At 38.5% G+C, this 15,743-nt stretch overlaps 1 protein-coding gene across 2 annotated transcripts in view; it reads right to left on the reverse strand.

Annotated features, from left to right (window-relative positions):
- The window catches only part of LOC110170692 (phosphatidylinositol 3-kinase regulatory subunit alpha), a 49,002-nt gene extending 34,684 nt beyond the window's left edge, over nt 1-14,318 (reverse strand). For both annotated transcript variants that reach the window (XR_008633251.1, XM_055161849.1), the window contains exons 1-4: nt 14,124-14,318; nt 5,218-6,674; nt 4,207-4,336; nt 680-772 (exon numbers count right to left, since the gene is read on the reverse strand). Coding sequence is in view for 1 of the 2 variants with exons in the window: in XM_055161849.1 (XP_055017824.1) it covers nt 680-772; nt 4,207-4,336; nt 5,218-5,409 (415 nt within the window). In the remaining variant the exon portion in view is untranslated. The remainder of the gene's footprint in view (nt 1-679; nt 773-4,206; nt 4,337-5,217; nt 6,675-14,123) is intronic.
- Between the last annotated feature and the right edge of the window lie 1,425 nt (nt 14,319-15,743).

The raw sequence follows: 15,743 nt of genomic DNA on the forward strand, positions 1-15,743 counted from the left end.
CAAACGTTTGTGTTTTGTTTATGTTGTTTTGTGCTGTGACTGTTTTCATTTGTGTGAGTTTATTTCTAAAATGATTCATTTCCGCTCAGTTGATGACAGCGGCTGAGGCTGTGGAAAAGTCTGAGTTATTATATAAGATATGAATCAAAAACGAGTTACTACAGACTGATACAGACTTTTCCACAGACTCAGGTCATTTCTCTTCACTGGTTTTGCGGAGTTTATTGTCATCAGTTGAGCGGAAATGACGTCATATCATTTACACAAAAATAATCATGAATAATTTTAGAAATAAACTCACAAATGAAAAACCGCACAAACCAAATACAAAAATGTTTGGTTTAATTTTCTGCTGTTTTGAAGCTGTTTCACATTTTGAGGGGCTGGTGACGTCATCGACCCAAAATAAAAGTGTGAATATCTTAAAAACCAGAATCACACAAACCGAACTTTTTCCGACTGACTCCATTTTGTGCCGTTTTATTTCATTTTGAAGTTTCCTGGAGGCTGCGACCCCAGTTTGACCTGTAAAAGAATCGTTAATATCTCCAAAACTAAAGCAGCACGAACCAAACTTTTTACAGCACAGACGAAGCTCAAACGATTGACTTTTCGTGTAGTTGTGCGTTTGATTGTGCGTTTGACTTCACGGAGGAGGACGGGAGGGCATCTGACACACCTTTGCTCTCCACGGCCTCCATGAGTCGGCTGAGCAGGGGCGGGGCCGTGTCCGGGGGTCCGAACTGATCTGGCAGGTCTGGAAGAACAAAACCTGGAAAACACAGAAATAAAACGACAAATTTAAAGTCACAGTACAGAACTTTACATAGTCTAAAATAAATAAAATTGTTTAGTTCAACCTGACTCTGTTCTCTGTTCTGTTCTGACGTCGTTTCCTCGTCACAAACAGACCTGGACTTGTGTTTTGTTTCATTCACATGTTTCACACATGACTTCTTCTCTCCAACTGAAAACACTCTGTTCCACCTTGTGATGTCATGTGGTAATTAGGGCTGAGTATCATTCAGGAGTTGCCGATACAATACACACCTTGATACAAATGCTGGGTGTTCACCAAAATATTTAAACAAAAAAAAATGGACTATAAAAGGTTTTGAGTTAGGAGCAACTCGGACTGTTCTCTGGGTCTAAAGAATAGGGTTAGGTCTAAATAATACTCCCTACAACTGTCCTGTCAATCAATACATAGGCCACGATACGATACATATCTCGATACAGTGAGATTTCGATTTGATACAATATATTCCAAACTGATTTGATATGGTTCAGTAAAAATAAAGTCTAAATAAATTAGGGCCGATATGTTTCCAAGAGCCCAACCGCTATTGACCTAAATCTTGCTGATAGGGGCCGATATTTCCCGTGGGCAGGTTATACTTCGCTATAAATCTTAGACTCTCTACATTATTTTAATTTAATCCAATTTACAGACTGATAAATGTGTCTGTGGAGTCATTTGTCTGTGTGTGTGTGTCCGTACTGTCCCTGAACACACCACAGAGTCACGTGTGTTTGTTTACACGTGCAGACACGGATCCAAACACTGAGATTATTTTCTTTTTACGGACAGTCGGTTTGAGTCTGAATTAAAAGGACATTTATTAATGCAGACTTGTGATGTGAGGAGGAGCCTGTGTGAGCGCTGAGTGTTGGAAATGTGTGTTTGAAATGTGTGTAAAGTGACTTTATTGGCCGTACTGGACCTGCATATGTAAATGAGCGGTGAATAGAGGTGTGAATGATCCACATTTACACATATAATTAATTACCGCGGCGCGCAGCATTTATGGCTAAAGGATAATAGTGGTAGTTTCCTTTCTTTACTAGAATGTGATGCAAAAATGCCAGTAGGCCGACCTACTGTCTGTAAATTTGACGTAAAATTTTAGAATAACAATAAATGTTGCGCAAATGAGCCCAATTTAAAATCCACTAGAGCCAAACTGAAGTCTTTTGAACAATTCCAAGATTTACAGTGAATTTTTACATCACTGAATATATCTGATTATATCGGCAGCTCCAACTCCCATTTTATCGACATCATATCGGCCGCTGCAAAATTCATATCGGTCGGGCCCTAGTCTAAATCATGTCTGTGACAGTAAAAGTCTTTGTTAAATCACTTCTTCTTGTGCAAAGTTCATATGAAACTCAAACATTTTAATCATCAAAACAGTGAAAATGTCAAATGTGTCACATAAACGAGTTTCCTTCCTCTGAACAAACAACAAAACTGGAGCTGGAACAAAATAATTTATTAAAATAAACCCCAAAATACTCGATATATCAATATATTGATACAACAGCCCACGATATCGATACTGTATCATCACATTAAACGACACGATATATCGATATTTTTGCACACACCTACTTCACACACATTCACTAGAATCATTCGGATCATTTAAGATCTGGAATCGCAGATCACTGTTGAACAAAAAATCTCTGCTGAACTGTTCACTTGAAAACTAACGCTTCATGACATCACAAGGTGGAACAGAGCGTTTAGAGCTTTGGAGATGTAGAACACTCATAATAATGAGTTACTCAAACATGTGAATGAAAAAAAACAATTCCATCTCAGATTTTGACGAGGAAACACAAGAACACGACTTAAATCTCACTAGAGTCATGTTTTGCGTAATACAGTTTTTAATTTAAGTATAAATTTGTTTGTTTTTTAAAGGGGAAATTCACTGGAAATCTATCTTGATAATGTTCATGAAACCAAATAAACTACTGAAACTTATTTAGTTTTTGAAAAGAAAACATTAAATTGTAAATGGAGACGAATCTACTGAGTAAAAACATGTCTTGTCTTTTCTTCCGCCTCGAGTCAAATTTAACTTTCAAACTATTTAAACTGTGACCCCTGAACCCGTTTTTTTTTTTTTTTCCCTCTTTTTTCGGTGAAATCTGGAACAGCAAAAAAATGCTCTCGGAGCTGCAGCAGGTTTCAGAGAAAACAGGACGCGCTCAGAACGTTTCAACTGTTTCCTGTAAAAACCTCAGATTAAACACAAGATTTAATTCTATTTTTAGTTTTGCTCGAGCCTCACAGCTGCAGCTTGAGCCGCCGCGGCTCCGTTCGTTTATGGAGGCCACAGAAAATTAAAACATCGACACCACAAAACGCCGGGTGTTCACCAAAACAGTCCAACAAAGAAAATACACGAGAGAAGGTTTAGGGTCAGGAGAACCTCGGACTCTTCTCTGGGTCTAAAGAACAGGGCTACGTCTAGATAATACTCCCTACAACTGCACAACTCGCCCTTATGTAACAGATAATACTCCCTACAACTGTCACCCTTATGTAACAGATAATACTCCCTACAACTGTCACCCTTATGTAACAGATAATACTCCCTACAACTGCACAACTCACCCTTATGTAACAGATAATACTCCCTACAACTGTACTTATTTAACAGATAATACTCCCTACAACTGTACTTATTTAACAGATAATACTCCCTACAACTGTACTTATTTAACAGATAATACTCCCTACAACTGTACTTATGTAACAGATAATACTCCCTACAACTGTACCTATGTAACAGATAATACTCCTTACAACTGTACCTATGTAACAGATAATACTCCCTACAACTGTACCTATGTAACAGATAATACTCCCTACAACTGTACCTATGTAACAGATAATACTCCCTACAACTGTACTTATGTATCAGATAATACTCCCTACAACTGTACCTATGTAACAGATAATACTCCCTACAACTGTACCTATGTAACAGATAATACTCCCTACAACTGTACCTACGTAACAGATAATACTCCCTACAACTGTACCTACGTAACAGATAATACTCCCTACAACTGTACTTATGTAACAGATATATCCATTTATACAGAGCCCCCATTTTTCAACAGAAAGTGAACTGGAGCTGAATCACGACCGTGAACACTTCCTGTGTGAAACGCGGCGGCTCTCGTGGGTTAGACATGTCCATTTATACAATTTATGGTTATTATTGAATTTAATCATAACTTAGAGGTAGATCTACTGCGTTGTCTTTAAAAAGTATCTAAGTTAATGTCCAAAAAATAAAATGAATTTTGGATTTTGTTTTTTGGGTTAGGAGGTAGTGTTTCTGTTCGGGTCGTGCTTCGTGCTTCGTGCTGCGGTTAAATGAACGTGAGCTGATGCAGACTGACCTTCAGACTCCGAGTCGGCCCGAGCGGACGCAGCGGACGGCGGTCTGGGGGGGCGGGGCTTCGGAGTGGGAGGAGACATGCGCTTCCTGCCGACGAACTCGACGTACGTCCCGGGAAAATCTCCCTTCTCCTGAAAAACCAAGAACAAAACAAGAGTTAGACTCCTGATCTCTGTGTTAAACCTACAGTGTTTCTGGTACTTGTTCTAATCTCAGACTTCTGTGGATCATTATGTTAGAGTCTAGAGTCTGTAAATCACAATATTCATCTGAAACTAGGTAATAAGAGAAGCAAGTTCACTGACACGCTAGAGAGGAGCAGACTTTTTTTTCATTTGTACCAAAATTGTGACCAAACCGCCTGGTCAAAGTCTGATCTCGTCTCAGAGGTTCAGCAGGACTCCGTCTGGGCAGGACTCTGATCTGATGTGAGACCCCTGGGACCAGGAGCCTCAGGGGGGAACCAGTGTCAAAAACTGCTGTGTCCTTGGGCAAGACACTTCACCCACATTGTCTAGTATGAAAATGGGGTGTGATATTTCCCGTGGGCGTGTTATACCTCGTTATAAATCTTAGACTCTCTACATTTTGTCCATTTAATCCAATTTGCAGACACATAAATGTCCAAATATGTGGCTCCACATCAGTATTTATCTGCGGAGTCATTTGTCTGTTTGTGTGTGTGTGTCGTACTGTCCCTGAACACACCACAGAGTCACGTCACTCACATGCTCTTATTTACACTGTTTTAGTCCTGGTTTAGTCCTTTTTCAGTCCTTGTTTAGACCTGGTTCAGTTCTGCTTTAGATCTGCTTTAGACCTGCTTTAGACCTCCAACTCCAACTCCAGTTTTATCGGTTTCATATCGGCCACGACAAAATCCATATCGGTCGGGCTCTAGTCCAAACACAAGTTCAGGTGAGGAAATGAGGAAACAAGTGTAACAAGGTTAACGCTCGAGGTTGTGGGTTAGACTCCTGGTGTTCCCGCGGCAGAGTGGTTAGCGTCTCACCTGCGTGGTCTCGTTGAATCCCGGGAGCCACCCGATCTCGGCCGGCCTCTCCTCGGCCCCGTTGGCGCAGCCCAGAGCCAACAGCGCCGCTTTGGAGACGAGCAGGACGTCGCCCACGTGCAGGTCGATGTCCTCCTCGCGCTCCTTCTTGTAATCGTAGAGCGCGCGGTACTGGAAGCCCTCCGACGCCATGGCTCCGCCCGCAACCGCCGAACGACAAAAAAAAAAAAACAAGAACTAACCTGCTCTCCTCAACGTCCAAAGTCCTTTTTATCAGACCGAGACGAGCACAAAAAGTTGGTCCACAAAAAATCTAATAAAACAAAAATATTGCTGCGGTATCTAAGCAAAAAAATTCAACTTTCCCACTTTTCCGAAACACGAAAAGGTGCAAAGAGAATTCCAAACACTGTTAAAACAGCCAAAAGAAGCGGAACGTTTCGAGTTCAACAATTCAATGCAGAGTCCAAAACGACAAGACGAGCTGCTCCGGGGAATAATCACCATGGATTTTCTGTGTCAGTCCCAAGCCTAGTTAAAAAAAAAAAAAAAAACAGAAAAACAAAACAGAGCATCCGGTGTAAAAACAAAAATCCTTAAAACTAAATCAAAATGGCTGATAAACGGACTCAAAAAAAGATTAAATCAGTTTGCGAAATGAAGGAGAATGCGGTTTCACGTCCAGATTCAAGTTTCGTTTTTAAAAAATTTTAATTTTTTCAGAATTCTAATATGATTTCTGTATTATAGAATGGATTAATAATGGAATGATCTTTGAGTAAATGCTCAGAAATCTTTGGGAATGACTTACTTTTCTGTTAATGCTAAAAATAAGGAATTCGATTTTCGGAATTGAAAAAAAAAAAGAATTCTACTAAGAGTTACTACCAAGTGTTTGAGGCTACTTAAAGTCTAAAATAAAAAAATCTGGTTTAATTCCCTGGAAAGTGGATTCTAGTTACAGACTGAATGGTTTTTAGGCAGGTTGTTTTGACGGAATAATGGCTTTGTTTTGTAAATTCCTTGAGCGTTTTTTTATTGTGCAGTGAGTCAAAAAAATAGTATTTATTTTGTCTTTTAAAGTCCGTTGCACCCTGATGATCGAACAGTCTCGGTTTTAGCAGCAGCAGAAGTCGGATACGAAATGCTTTGGGAACCTGAGAGTTAAAAAAAAAACACAAAGGAAAAACTAACTATTAAATGAGGGCGACGATAATGATCTTTGTAGAAAAATAGGTTTGGGGTTTGGTTTTTTTTTTTTTGTTCCTGAGGTCACAGAGGGAGCGGGGGGTACGTCTCGCCACTCTCCATCTCGGATCAACGCGGCGTCATTCGGCCAGAGATTTGGGAACGTGCGCCGCCGCTGCCGCCGCCGCCGCCGCCATCTCGGGAAAGAAGCGGAGAGCGGGAGGCGAAGAGGAAGAGGAGGGGGGCGGGGCAAACATCTGGAGCAGCGTCTGGAAGAAAAAGAGACGGAAATATTTTATTAAAACTTCCCGATACGACTCAAACCTGAATCTTTTCTCGTCACAAACAGAGCTGGAGTTGTGTTTTGTTTCATTCACGTCATGTTTAAGACACAAACACAAACATTTAGGATCCGTGTGTCATTCGTTTTTCATAAAATAAAACCAAAAATAAGAAAACGAAAAAACAACTATTTATTATATTTATTTGTCTCCGAAACCTAAATGAAAAAACAGATAATGATTTGTTGGTTTTTTTTCAGTTTTCGATTTTGTGTTTACATGAAAAATGGAAAAAAAAAAAAGTATAATGGACTAATGGATAACCAGGACTAAACCAGGACTAAACCAGAACTAAACCAGGACTAAACCAGGACTAAACCAGGACTGAACCAGGACTGAACCAGGACTGAACCAGGACTGAACCAGGACTAAAACAAGACTGAACCAGGACTAAACCAGGACTAAAAATGAAGTCTAAACCAGGACTGAACCAGGACCAAAACAGGACTGAACCAGGACTGAACCAGGTCTGAAAAAAGGATTAAAACAGGACTAAAACAGGACTGGACGAGATCTAAACCAGGACAAAACCAGGACTGGACCAGGTCTGAAACAGGACTAAACCAGGACTAAGCCAGGACTAAGCCAGGACTAAGCCAGGACTAAGCCAGGACTAAGCCAGGACTAAGCCAGGACTAAGCCAGGACTAAGCCAGGACTATTCTAGGACTAAAATAGGTCTAACCGGTCTAAAACCAAGTCTAAACGAGGACTCTAACAGGACTAAACCAGGTCTATATCAGGTGGTCTATTCCAGGTCTAAGCCAAGTCTAAGCCAGGACTAAGCCAGGACTAAACTAGGACTAAAACCAGGTCTATAACAGGACTAAACTAGGACTAACACCAGGTCTATAACAGGACTATTCTAGGACTATTCAATGACTAAAAAAGGTCTATAACAGGTCTAAACCAGGTCTATAAGAGAACTATTCAAGGTCTAAACCAGGTCTAAACCAGGTCTAAACCAGGTCTAAACCAGGTCTAAAAGTGAAAAAAAGTTAACTCTGTCATTTCCTCTGTGGTTTAAACAGAAATGATCCAAACGAGCGACAATTTCTGGGTCAAACGAGTCGTACGTGACACAAACACAAAGTGAAAAGCTCCGAGTCCGACCTGACGGAGCCGCGCCACAGTTTGAGAAACACTGGTTTACAACTATTCCAAAACTTCAGGAAGTGTAAAACCTGAAGAAACGAGGACATAGTTTTCGATTCTATCTTCAGTACTGAGTTTCAGTCTCACAGAGTTTGTCACTCACCCAGAAACACAAACTCTGATCTGAATCTAGAACCTGCACAAAACAAAACAAACCAAGTGGGTTCAGAAGTGTTTGGTTAGCGGAAATTTAAAAACACCTTTCACAATTTGGACTCACTTCACTAAAAAACACACTCAAGATCATTATTATATTTAAGATTTTATTAAAGGAATATCTACGGCGAGACTGAACATTTTGGTGGATCTGATCGGTTCAGTCGATTTTTGTTGATAAAATGTTGTGTTAAGACGATTTTACGGAAGCCGAGATGGGTCACAACAAATGCAAACGTCGCAACAAATTTTTTAAAAAGCCACAACACACCAAAAAAAAGCCACAACAAACAAAAAAAAAGCCACAACACACCAAAAAAAAGCTACAACACACCAGAAAAAAGCCACAACTACAGGACCAAAACTACAAATGAAAACAAAAAAAGTGAGTGTGACGTAGGAAAATGCCAAGAAGATCCTCACTACAACTCTTTTTTCTATTTAAAAAAAAAAAAAAAAAAAAGCTATTTTCTGTCTTTTATGGTTGTAAAGTTCTACAGTTTTATAAAACAAATTCCCAGGTGTTGTATACAATACTGTCGGTCTGGAAGGGTTCATATTTGAGAAAAATATTAATATAATAACTTTATTTTGTTGAAATAATGTCTTAAATATTAGAAAAAAGAAAATTTCATATATATATTTATATACACACACACATATACACACTAGGGATGTAACAAAAACTGAAATCTGGTGATATCGTATCGTTTCACAATAATATCTTGGACAATAATATATCGAATCACAAGTCTCTTTGTTTAAATGAAGAGTTCTGATGCAGCAACAACTAAAAAACACAGAGGAACTACACAGTTCAGGAGTCAAACTCAAATTCACAGAGGCCAAAATTAAAAACTGGGACTAAGTTGTGGGCCAAACTAAATATTTACTGAAAATTTCAACAACATCTGCATGTTTTCTCTTCGTTCGAGATCTGTAATGTTAAATTAAATTAAATTAAAATGTTTAATAAAAGTTTTGTTTAAACATTGAATCCAGAACAAACAGAAAATAAAATAATAAAAACATTTTAAATAAATCATGTCTCTAGAGTTGATCTGTACCCGGTGGGCAGCTCTGATACAGATTTGATCTCATGGGCCAAATATAATTATATCACGGGACAAATTTGGCCCCCGGGCCTGAGTTTGACATGTCGGACCATGATCCTTTGCTCCATTTCAGTGCAGACGACAAGAAGAAATAACAGTTCTAACACTTTTAACTCTTAGTTCTTTGGATTAAGTCTTGTCAAGAAAAGTAGAATATTTACAGTTTTTGCCTCCAAAAAATATCACAATAAATCGTGAAAATATCGTACAGAGAGATCTGGATATCGTCACATCCCTAATCGTGAGACTCATCACCGTATCGTGAGACTTGGACATCATTACTTCTCTAAAATATAAAACATTTTCTTGCAAATTGTGCCGACGGCAAATTGGACAGAACTCTCCCAGTGTGACGTCATCAACACAGAACTCTAAAATAAAACTATTTCCTGTAGTTTTCAACAGATTTTCTTCACAAATTGCTTCTTGATTTGTCTAAAACTATAATTTATTTTTATAACATGTATTATCTAGCCAAATGAAGTCAAACTTGTCACGTAAATACACATTATTTTAAAGTACTGTTCTATTTTGGTTTGATTTTGTGTGTTGTTCGTGTCAAAGTAAAACCCTTCAGCTCCATTACACGAGACACTCTGCATAAATATGTAAGAAGACGGTTTGATAATGAAAGGCTCGTTCTGTTTACTGTGTCATTACACCATCTATTTAAACAAGAAATGTGCACCAACTATAAACGCACAAACGAATCATTACTGGAACTAAATCTGACATGTTTCCAGCAAATTTATCCAGATTGTTTTAATTACACAAAGACGAATTAAAGACATGAACAGCTGTGAAGTAAATCAGACATAAAACTTTTATAATTCCAATCTGGTATTTTTATAGAATCTGATCAATTTACAGAAGCATTTTCTTCGACTTCCTGCAGTTTTCAACAGATTTTCTTCACAAACTGCGTCAAGATTTGTGTAAAACTGCAATTTATTTTGACAACATCTATTAAACCAGGACTGAACCAGAACTAAACCAGAACTAAACCAGGACTGAACCAGGACTGAACCAGGTCTGAACAAGGACTAAACCAGGTCTAAACCAGATCTAAATCAGGACTAAATCAGGACTAAACCTGGAGTAAACCAGGTCTAAACAAGGACTAAACCAGGTCTAAACAAGGACTAAACCAGGTCTAAACCAGGACTAAACCAGGTCTAAACCAGGACTTCCTGTAGTTCAAACTGCGTTGCGATTTGTTTAAAACTATATTTTATTTTGACAACATTTATTATCCGGCCAAATGTGAGAAGCGTCTAAACTTGTGAGACTCTTGACACGTGGATTTCTTGTGCAGCTCCGTTTAAACTCGTATAATTAAAGGAGTCGTGCGCCGGGGACGGAGCAGAGCGGCCGTTTGTGCAGCGTCAGCGTTCACTCTGAAATGTGAAGGACTGAATCACACCGTTTCTGTTCTGTCCATCATCTTCACCGCACTTTTGCGGATGTTCAACTGAGCACGAGCAGAGTAATAAAAGACAGAAAAGTTCCACAGGAAACCGCATCACAAATCTGCCTCATGACCAAGACGGATTCAAAAAGGACTCAAAACAGACTCAAAACGGACTCAAAACGGACTCAAAACCAGACTCAAAAAACAGACTCAAAAATGAACTCAAAACCGGATTCAAACCAAGACACAAAACAAACTGAAAAACAGACTGAAAAACCGACTCAAACCAGACTCAAAATGGACTACAAACGGACTCAAAACTGGACTCAAAACTATTAAACTAATAAACAAATACTCTATTATTATATTAAAGAACAGCCTCCAAACTCAAGACTGATCCAATTCCTCAACGAAAATAAAATAAAACTCTTTGTTTAGACAATCTGTTATTTTCCACATTAAATGATAAAACTTTCTTTTCTGTTCCCATGTGTCTAAACCAGGACTAAACCAGAACTAAAACCAGGTCTAAACTAAACCAGGCCTAAACCAGATGTAAATCAGGTCCGTGTGTGTTCTAGTCTCTGTGTCTTATTCTTGTTCTGATCCGGTTCCAGATCATCTTACAAACATTCAGGAAATGTTCTGTTCTTTTCTGTCAGTGGGATTTTTTTTTTTTAGTTTGAATATTTGTTTTAGTTTTGACGAGGATCAGAGTTTTGATTAACTCTATAAATACACGAGAATTTTAACATTCAAATTTAAAATAATCCGCTCGTGGTTTGTTATTCAGAGTTTGTTCCCATTTTGTTTTTGTCTCGAGTTCCTCCTCGTCGTCACGTACTCCTCTCTACTGTCGTTACAAACCTCAGAACTGCTATTACAAATTATAATTACTACATTTTCTTTTTAAAAAATATATTTACAGACAAATTATCCCACAGAAGATTTATTAATATTAATTACCAAGAACATTTTAGATTCAAACACTGCACTTTTCCATTTTCCAAGTCCGTCCTGGTCAAAAAACTGTCACAAACAAATTAAAATCCACATTTATAAACTCGGGCCGAGAGTCTTTAAGAAGTCGATACGATACAAACCTCGATATGTTTTTCGATACTGTGCAATTTAGATTCAGTACGATGTATTTCAAATCGATTCGGTTCAAGATACGGTTTACGGTAAGTCTGTGCAGAGTGAAAACCAGGTCTAAACCAGGTCTAAACCAGGTCTAAACCAGGTCTAAACCAGGTCTAAACCAGGTCTAAACCAGGTCTAAACCAAGTCTAAACCAAGTCTAAACCAAGTCTAAACCAGGTCTAAACCAAGTCTAAACCAGGTCTAAACCAAGTCTAAACCAGGTCTAAACCAAGACTAAACCAGGACTAAACCAGGTCTAAATCCTGACTAGACTAAACCAGGACTAAACCAGGACTAAACCAGGACTAAACCAGGTCTAAACCAGGTCTAAACCAGGACTAAACCAGGACTAAACCAAGTCTAAACCAGGTCTAAATCCAGACTAGACTAAACCAGGACTAAACCAGGTCTAAATCCTGACTAGACTAAACCAGGTCTAAACCAAGACTAAACCAGGACTAAACCAGGTCTAAATCCTGACTAGACTAAACCAGGACTAAACCAGGACTAAACCAGGACTAAACCAGGTCTAAACCAGGTCTAAACCAGGTCTAAACCAGGATTAAACCAGGACTAAACCAGGACTAAACCAGGTCTAAACCAAGACTAAACCAAGACTAAACCAGGATTAAACGAGGTCTAAATCCAGACTAGACTAAACCAGGTCTAAACCAGGACTAAACCAGGACTAAACCAGGTCTAAACCAAGACTAAACCAGGATTAAACGAGGTCTAAATCCAGACTAGACTAAACCAGGTCTAAACCAGGACTAAACCAGGTCTAAACCAAGACTAAACCAGGTCTAAACCAAGACTAAAAACACCAATTTTACTCAAAACAGTAAAAATGTCAACACAACTGCAGCTCTTACACAAAATAATTTCATAAAATACACCAAAAATTACAATATATCGATACAGCAGCCCACGATATCGATACTGAATCACCACATTAAACAATACGATATATTTATATTTCGATATTTTTGCACACCCCTAATTTAGACAAAAATTATCCCACAGAAACATTTTATATTCAAACACTGCAAGTTCACATTTTCCAAGTACGTCCTGGTCAAAATATTGTCACAAACCAAATAAAATCCACATTACAAACCGACAACAACAAATTTATGGGTTTCAATGATCAAAATTAATTATTATTTTCTTTGATTTTGTGTTTCGTATGTTCGTATCACCAAAGTAAAACCCTTTAAGCTCCGTTATACAAGTCACTCTGGACAAATATGTAAAAAAGACAGTTACATAATGAAGAGTTTGTTCCGTTTCCTGGGTCATTTAAACGAGAATTGTCATTACTGGCATTAAATTTGACATATTTCCAGCAAATTTAGCAAGATTCTTTTAAATACATGAAGCTGAATTAAAGACATGAACAGCTCTGAGTTAAATTTATTACAAAACTTTCATAATTCCAAAGCTGCGTAAAGTTTAGCTCAGTATTTTTACAGAATCTGCTCATTTTACCGTGGCATTTCGTTTTCTGCTCGCATTAATAAATAAAGAGTGTCGGGGAGTAACAGATTACATGTACCAGAGTAATCAGAGTACAAATGATGGGTAACTGTATTCAGTTACAGTTACTGTTTCAGTGAGTGGTAATTGGATTACAGTTACTTTGTTCAAATAAATGGATTACACAGAGGGATTTTCCTGTTTTCACATTTTGGGCTAAACCAGGACTAAAACAGGACTAAAACAGGACTAAAACAGGACTAAACCAGGACTAAACCAGGTCTAAACTAGATCTAAACCCAGGACTAAACCCAGGACTAAACCCAGGACTAAACCCAGGACTAAACCAGGACTAAAACCAAGACTAAACCAAGACTAAACCAAGACTAAACCAAGACTAAACCAAGACTAAACCCAGGACTAAATCAGGTCTAAACCAGGACTAAACCAGGACTAAACCAGGACTAAACCAGGACTAAACCAGGACTAAACCAGGGCTAAAAGTAGGTTTAAACTAGATCTAAACCAGGACTAAACTAGGACTTAAACCAGGACTAAAACAAGACTAAACCAGGACTAAACCAGGTCTAAACCAGGACTAAAACCAGGACTAAAACCAGGACTAAAACCAGGACTAAAACCAAGACTAAACCAGGATTAAAACCAGGATTAAACCAGGTCTAAACCAAGACTAAACCAGGACTAAAACCAGGACTAAACCAGGTCTAAAACCAGGTCTTTAATCAGAAAAGCACATTAAAAGCGTCTGTCTACGTTTCCGTGAGGAAGATTTATGGGTCAAACCGTAAAAAAGGTGAATAAAAAGAGAAGTGCGGGCGAACACAGGACGTCTTTTATTTGAGGGAAACGCCAGCGAGGCTAGCGCCGTTAGCCTTTAGCTCCGCTCGGCTCTGTCACTCACCGCTTCGATTTTCACCGTTAAAACTCTTCTTCAACGCGAAAAGCCGTCGCCATCGACACGGGGAAACGCCGAACCGTCCGCGACCGCCGTTATGTCACGTCCCAAAGCCGGAAAATCCAAAGAAATGCGACTAATTCCCCCCCACACTCGTGGCTTCAGACGTCTGGCACAGGATTTTGTCAAGATAGCACTATTAGCCCACATCCGGTTTGGACTGTCAACATAAAACTCAGCACTTTTTTTTAAACATTAAAAGCTTATTAAACTCCAAATTCCTGCACGTTATCAAATATATATAATTATATTTTTAGTTCAGCTTTATATTGAACATGTGAATTCGTGTTTTGGTTGTTTTTTAATTACATTTTAAGATGTTTAATCTTGTTACATAACTGGGTTTACTAATCTACATCGTCTTTACTGCCAGATCTGTGTCACGGCTTTAACTTTAATTTCTTACGACTTTATTATTAAAAATCTATTAGGGAAATATTTCTTTTTTGTTTAAATTTGCGACGGTGCGAGTGGTGTTGTTTTGAAATGAAACAAAACGTAAAAATGATGGGTTTAAACAGATCGGGGAGAGACGACTGGGAGGCACGACTCCTACGTCACTTCCGCTAACCCACTTTGGCCGCGGCGGGGGAGCGGGCGGAGGAAAGTGAGCCGAGCCGAGCCGTGACAAAAGGCTCAGTGTGGACGGACGGAGGGAGGGGGTGGAGTGGGTTGAAGGGGGTGGCCTCGTTTTTCCAGACCGGGTTGCGTTTGTCCAGGCGGCTGCGTGCGTCTGTGCGTGACGTGTGCGTGTGTGTGCGTGGGGGAGAAAAAGCGCTTTATCACGAGTCTCCCGCTGTAACCGCACTGTCATAAACCACGCACATGTCCTCGAAAAAAAATAAATAAATAAAAAATAAATGTAAATAAATAATAAATAAATAAACAATAATATAGTTACGGAGATTTAATATAGTTATAGTATAGTTATGGAGATTTTTTTCATTTTCTATTTTATTTTTTATTTTATTTTTACTTATACATTTATATAATTATGTTATACTATGATATCTTGCTTTCTTTTTTGCTGCTTATTTAGAATTTATTATTACCACTTTTAGTATTTACTCTTTGTTATTATTAGGGGCGTAACAATATTATATCCGAGTGTCATGATACGGATATTTATTGCGATATTGCGGGAAAACTCTTGATATTTAGGGGAGGCTCACGATTAGAGATGTGACCGTGTCCGATAATACAATTGTAACAATAATAACAGCTTTGACAAGACTTAGTCCAAAGAACTAAGAGTTAAAAGTGTTAGAACTGTTATTTCTTCTTGCTGTCTGCACTGAAATGGAGAAAACGATCATGGTCTATGTAGTTGTAGTTGGTCTGTGTTTTTTTAGTTGTTGCTGCACCATAACTCTTCATTTAAACAAAGAGACTTGTAATTCGATATATTGTGAGGGTCCATGATATTATTGTGAGAAATTTGACAATACGATATCACAATGTTTCGATTATTGCTACATCCCTAATTATTCTATTAAATTGTGATGTGTGACTCCTGTGTTCAAATCATTTCACTTGTGGATCGATTTTTGGCCCTGAGCCGATTTT

This window comes from Boleophthalmus pectinirostris, unplaced genomic scaffold, assembly GCF_026225935.1.
Source record: "Boleophthalmus pectinirostris isolate CB_2022bp ecotype Guang Dong unplaced genomic scaffold, ASM2622593v1 HiC_scaffold_4, whole genome shotgun sequence".
Classification (NCBI taxonomy): Eukaryota; Metazoa; Chordata; class Actinopteri; order Gobiiformes; family Gobiidae; genus Boleophthalmus; species Boleophthalmus pectinirostris.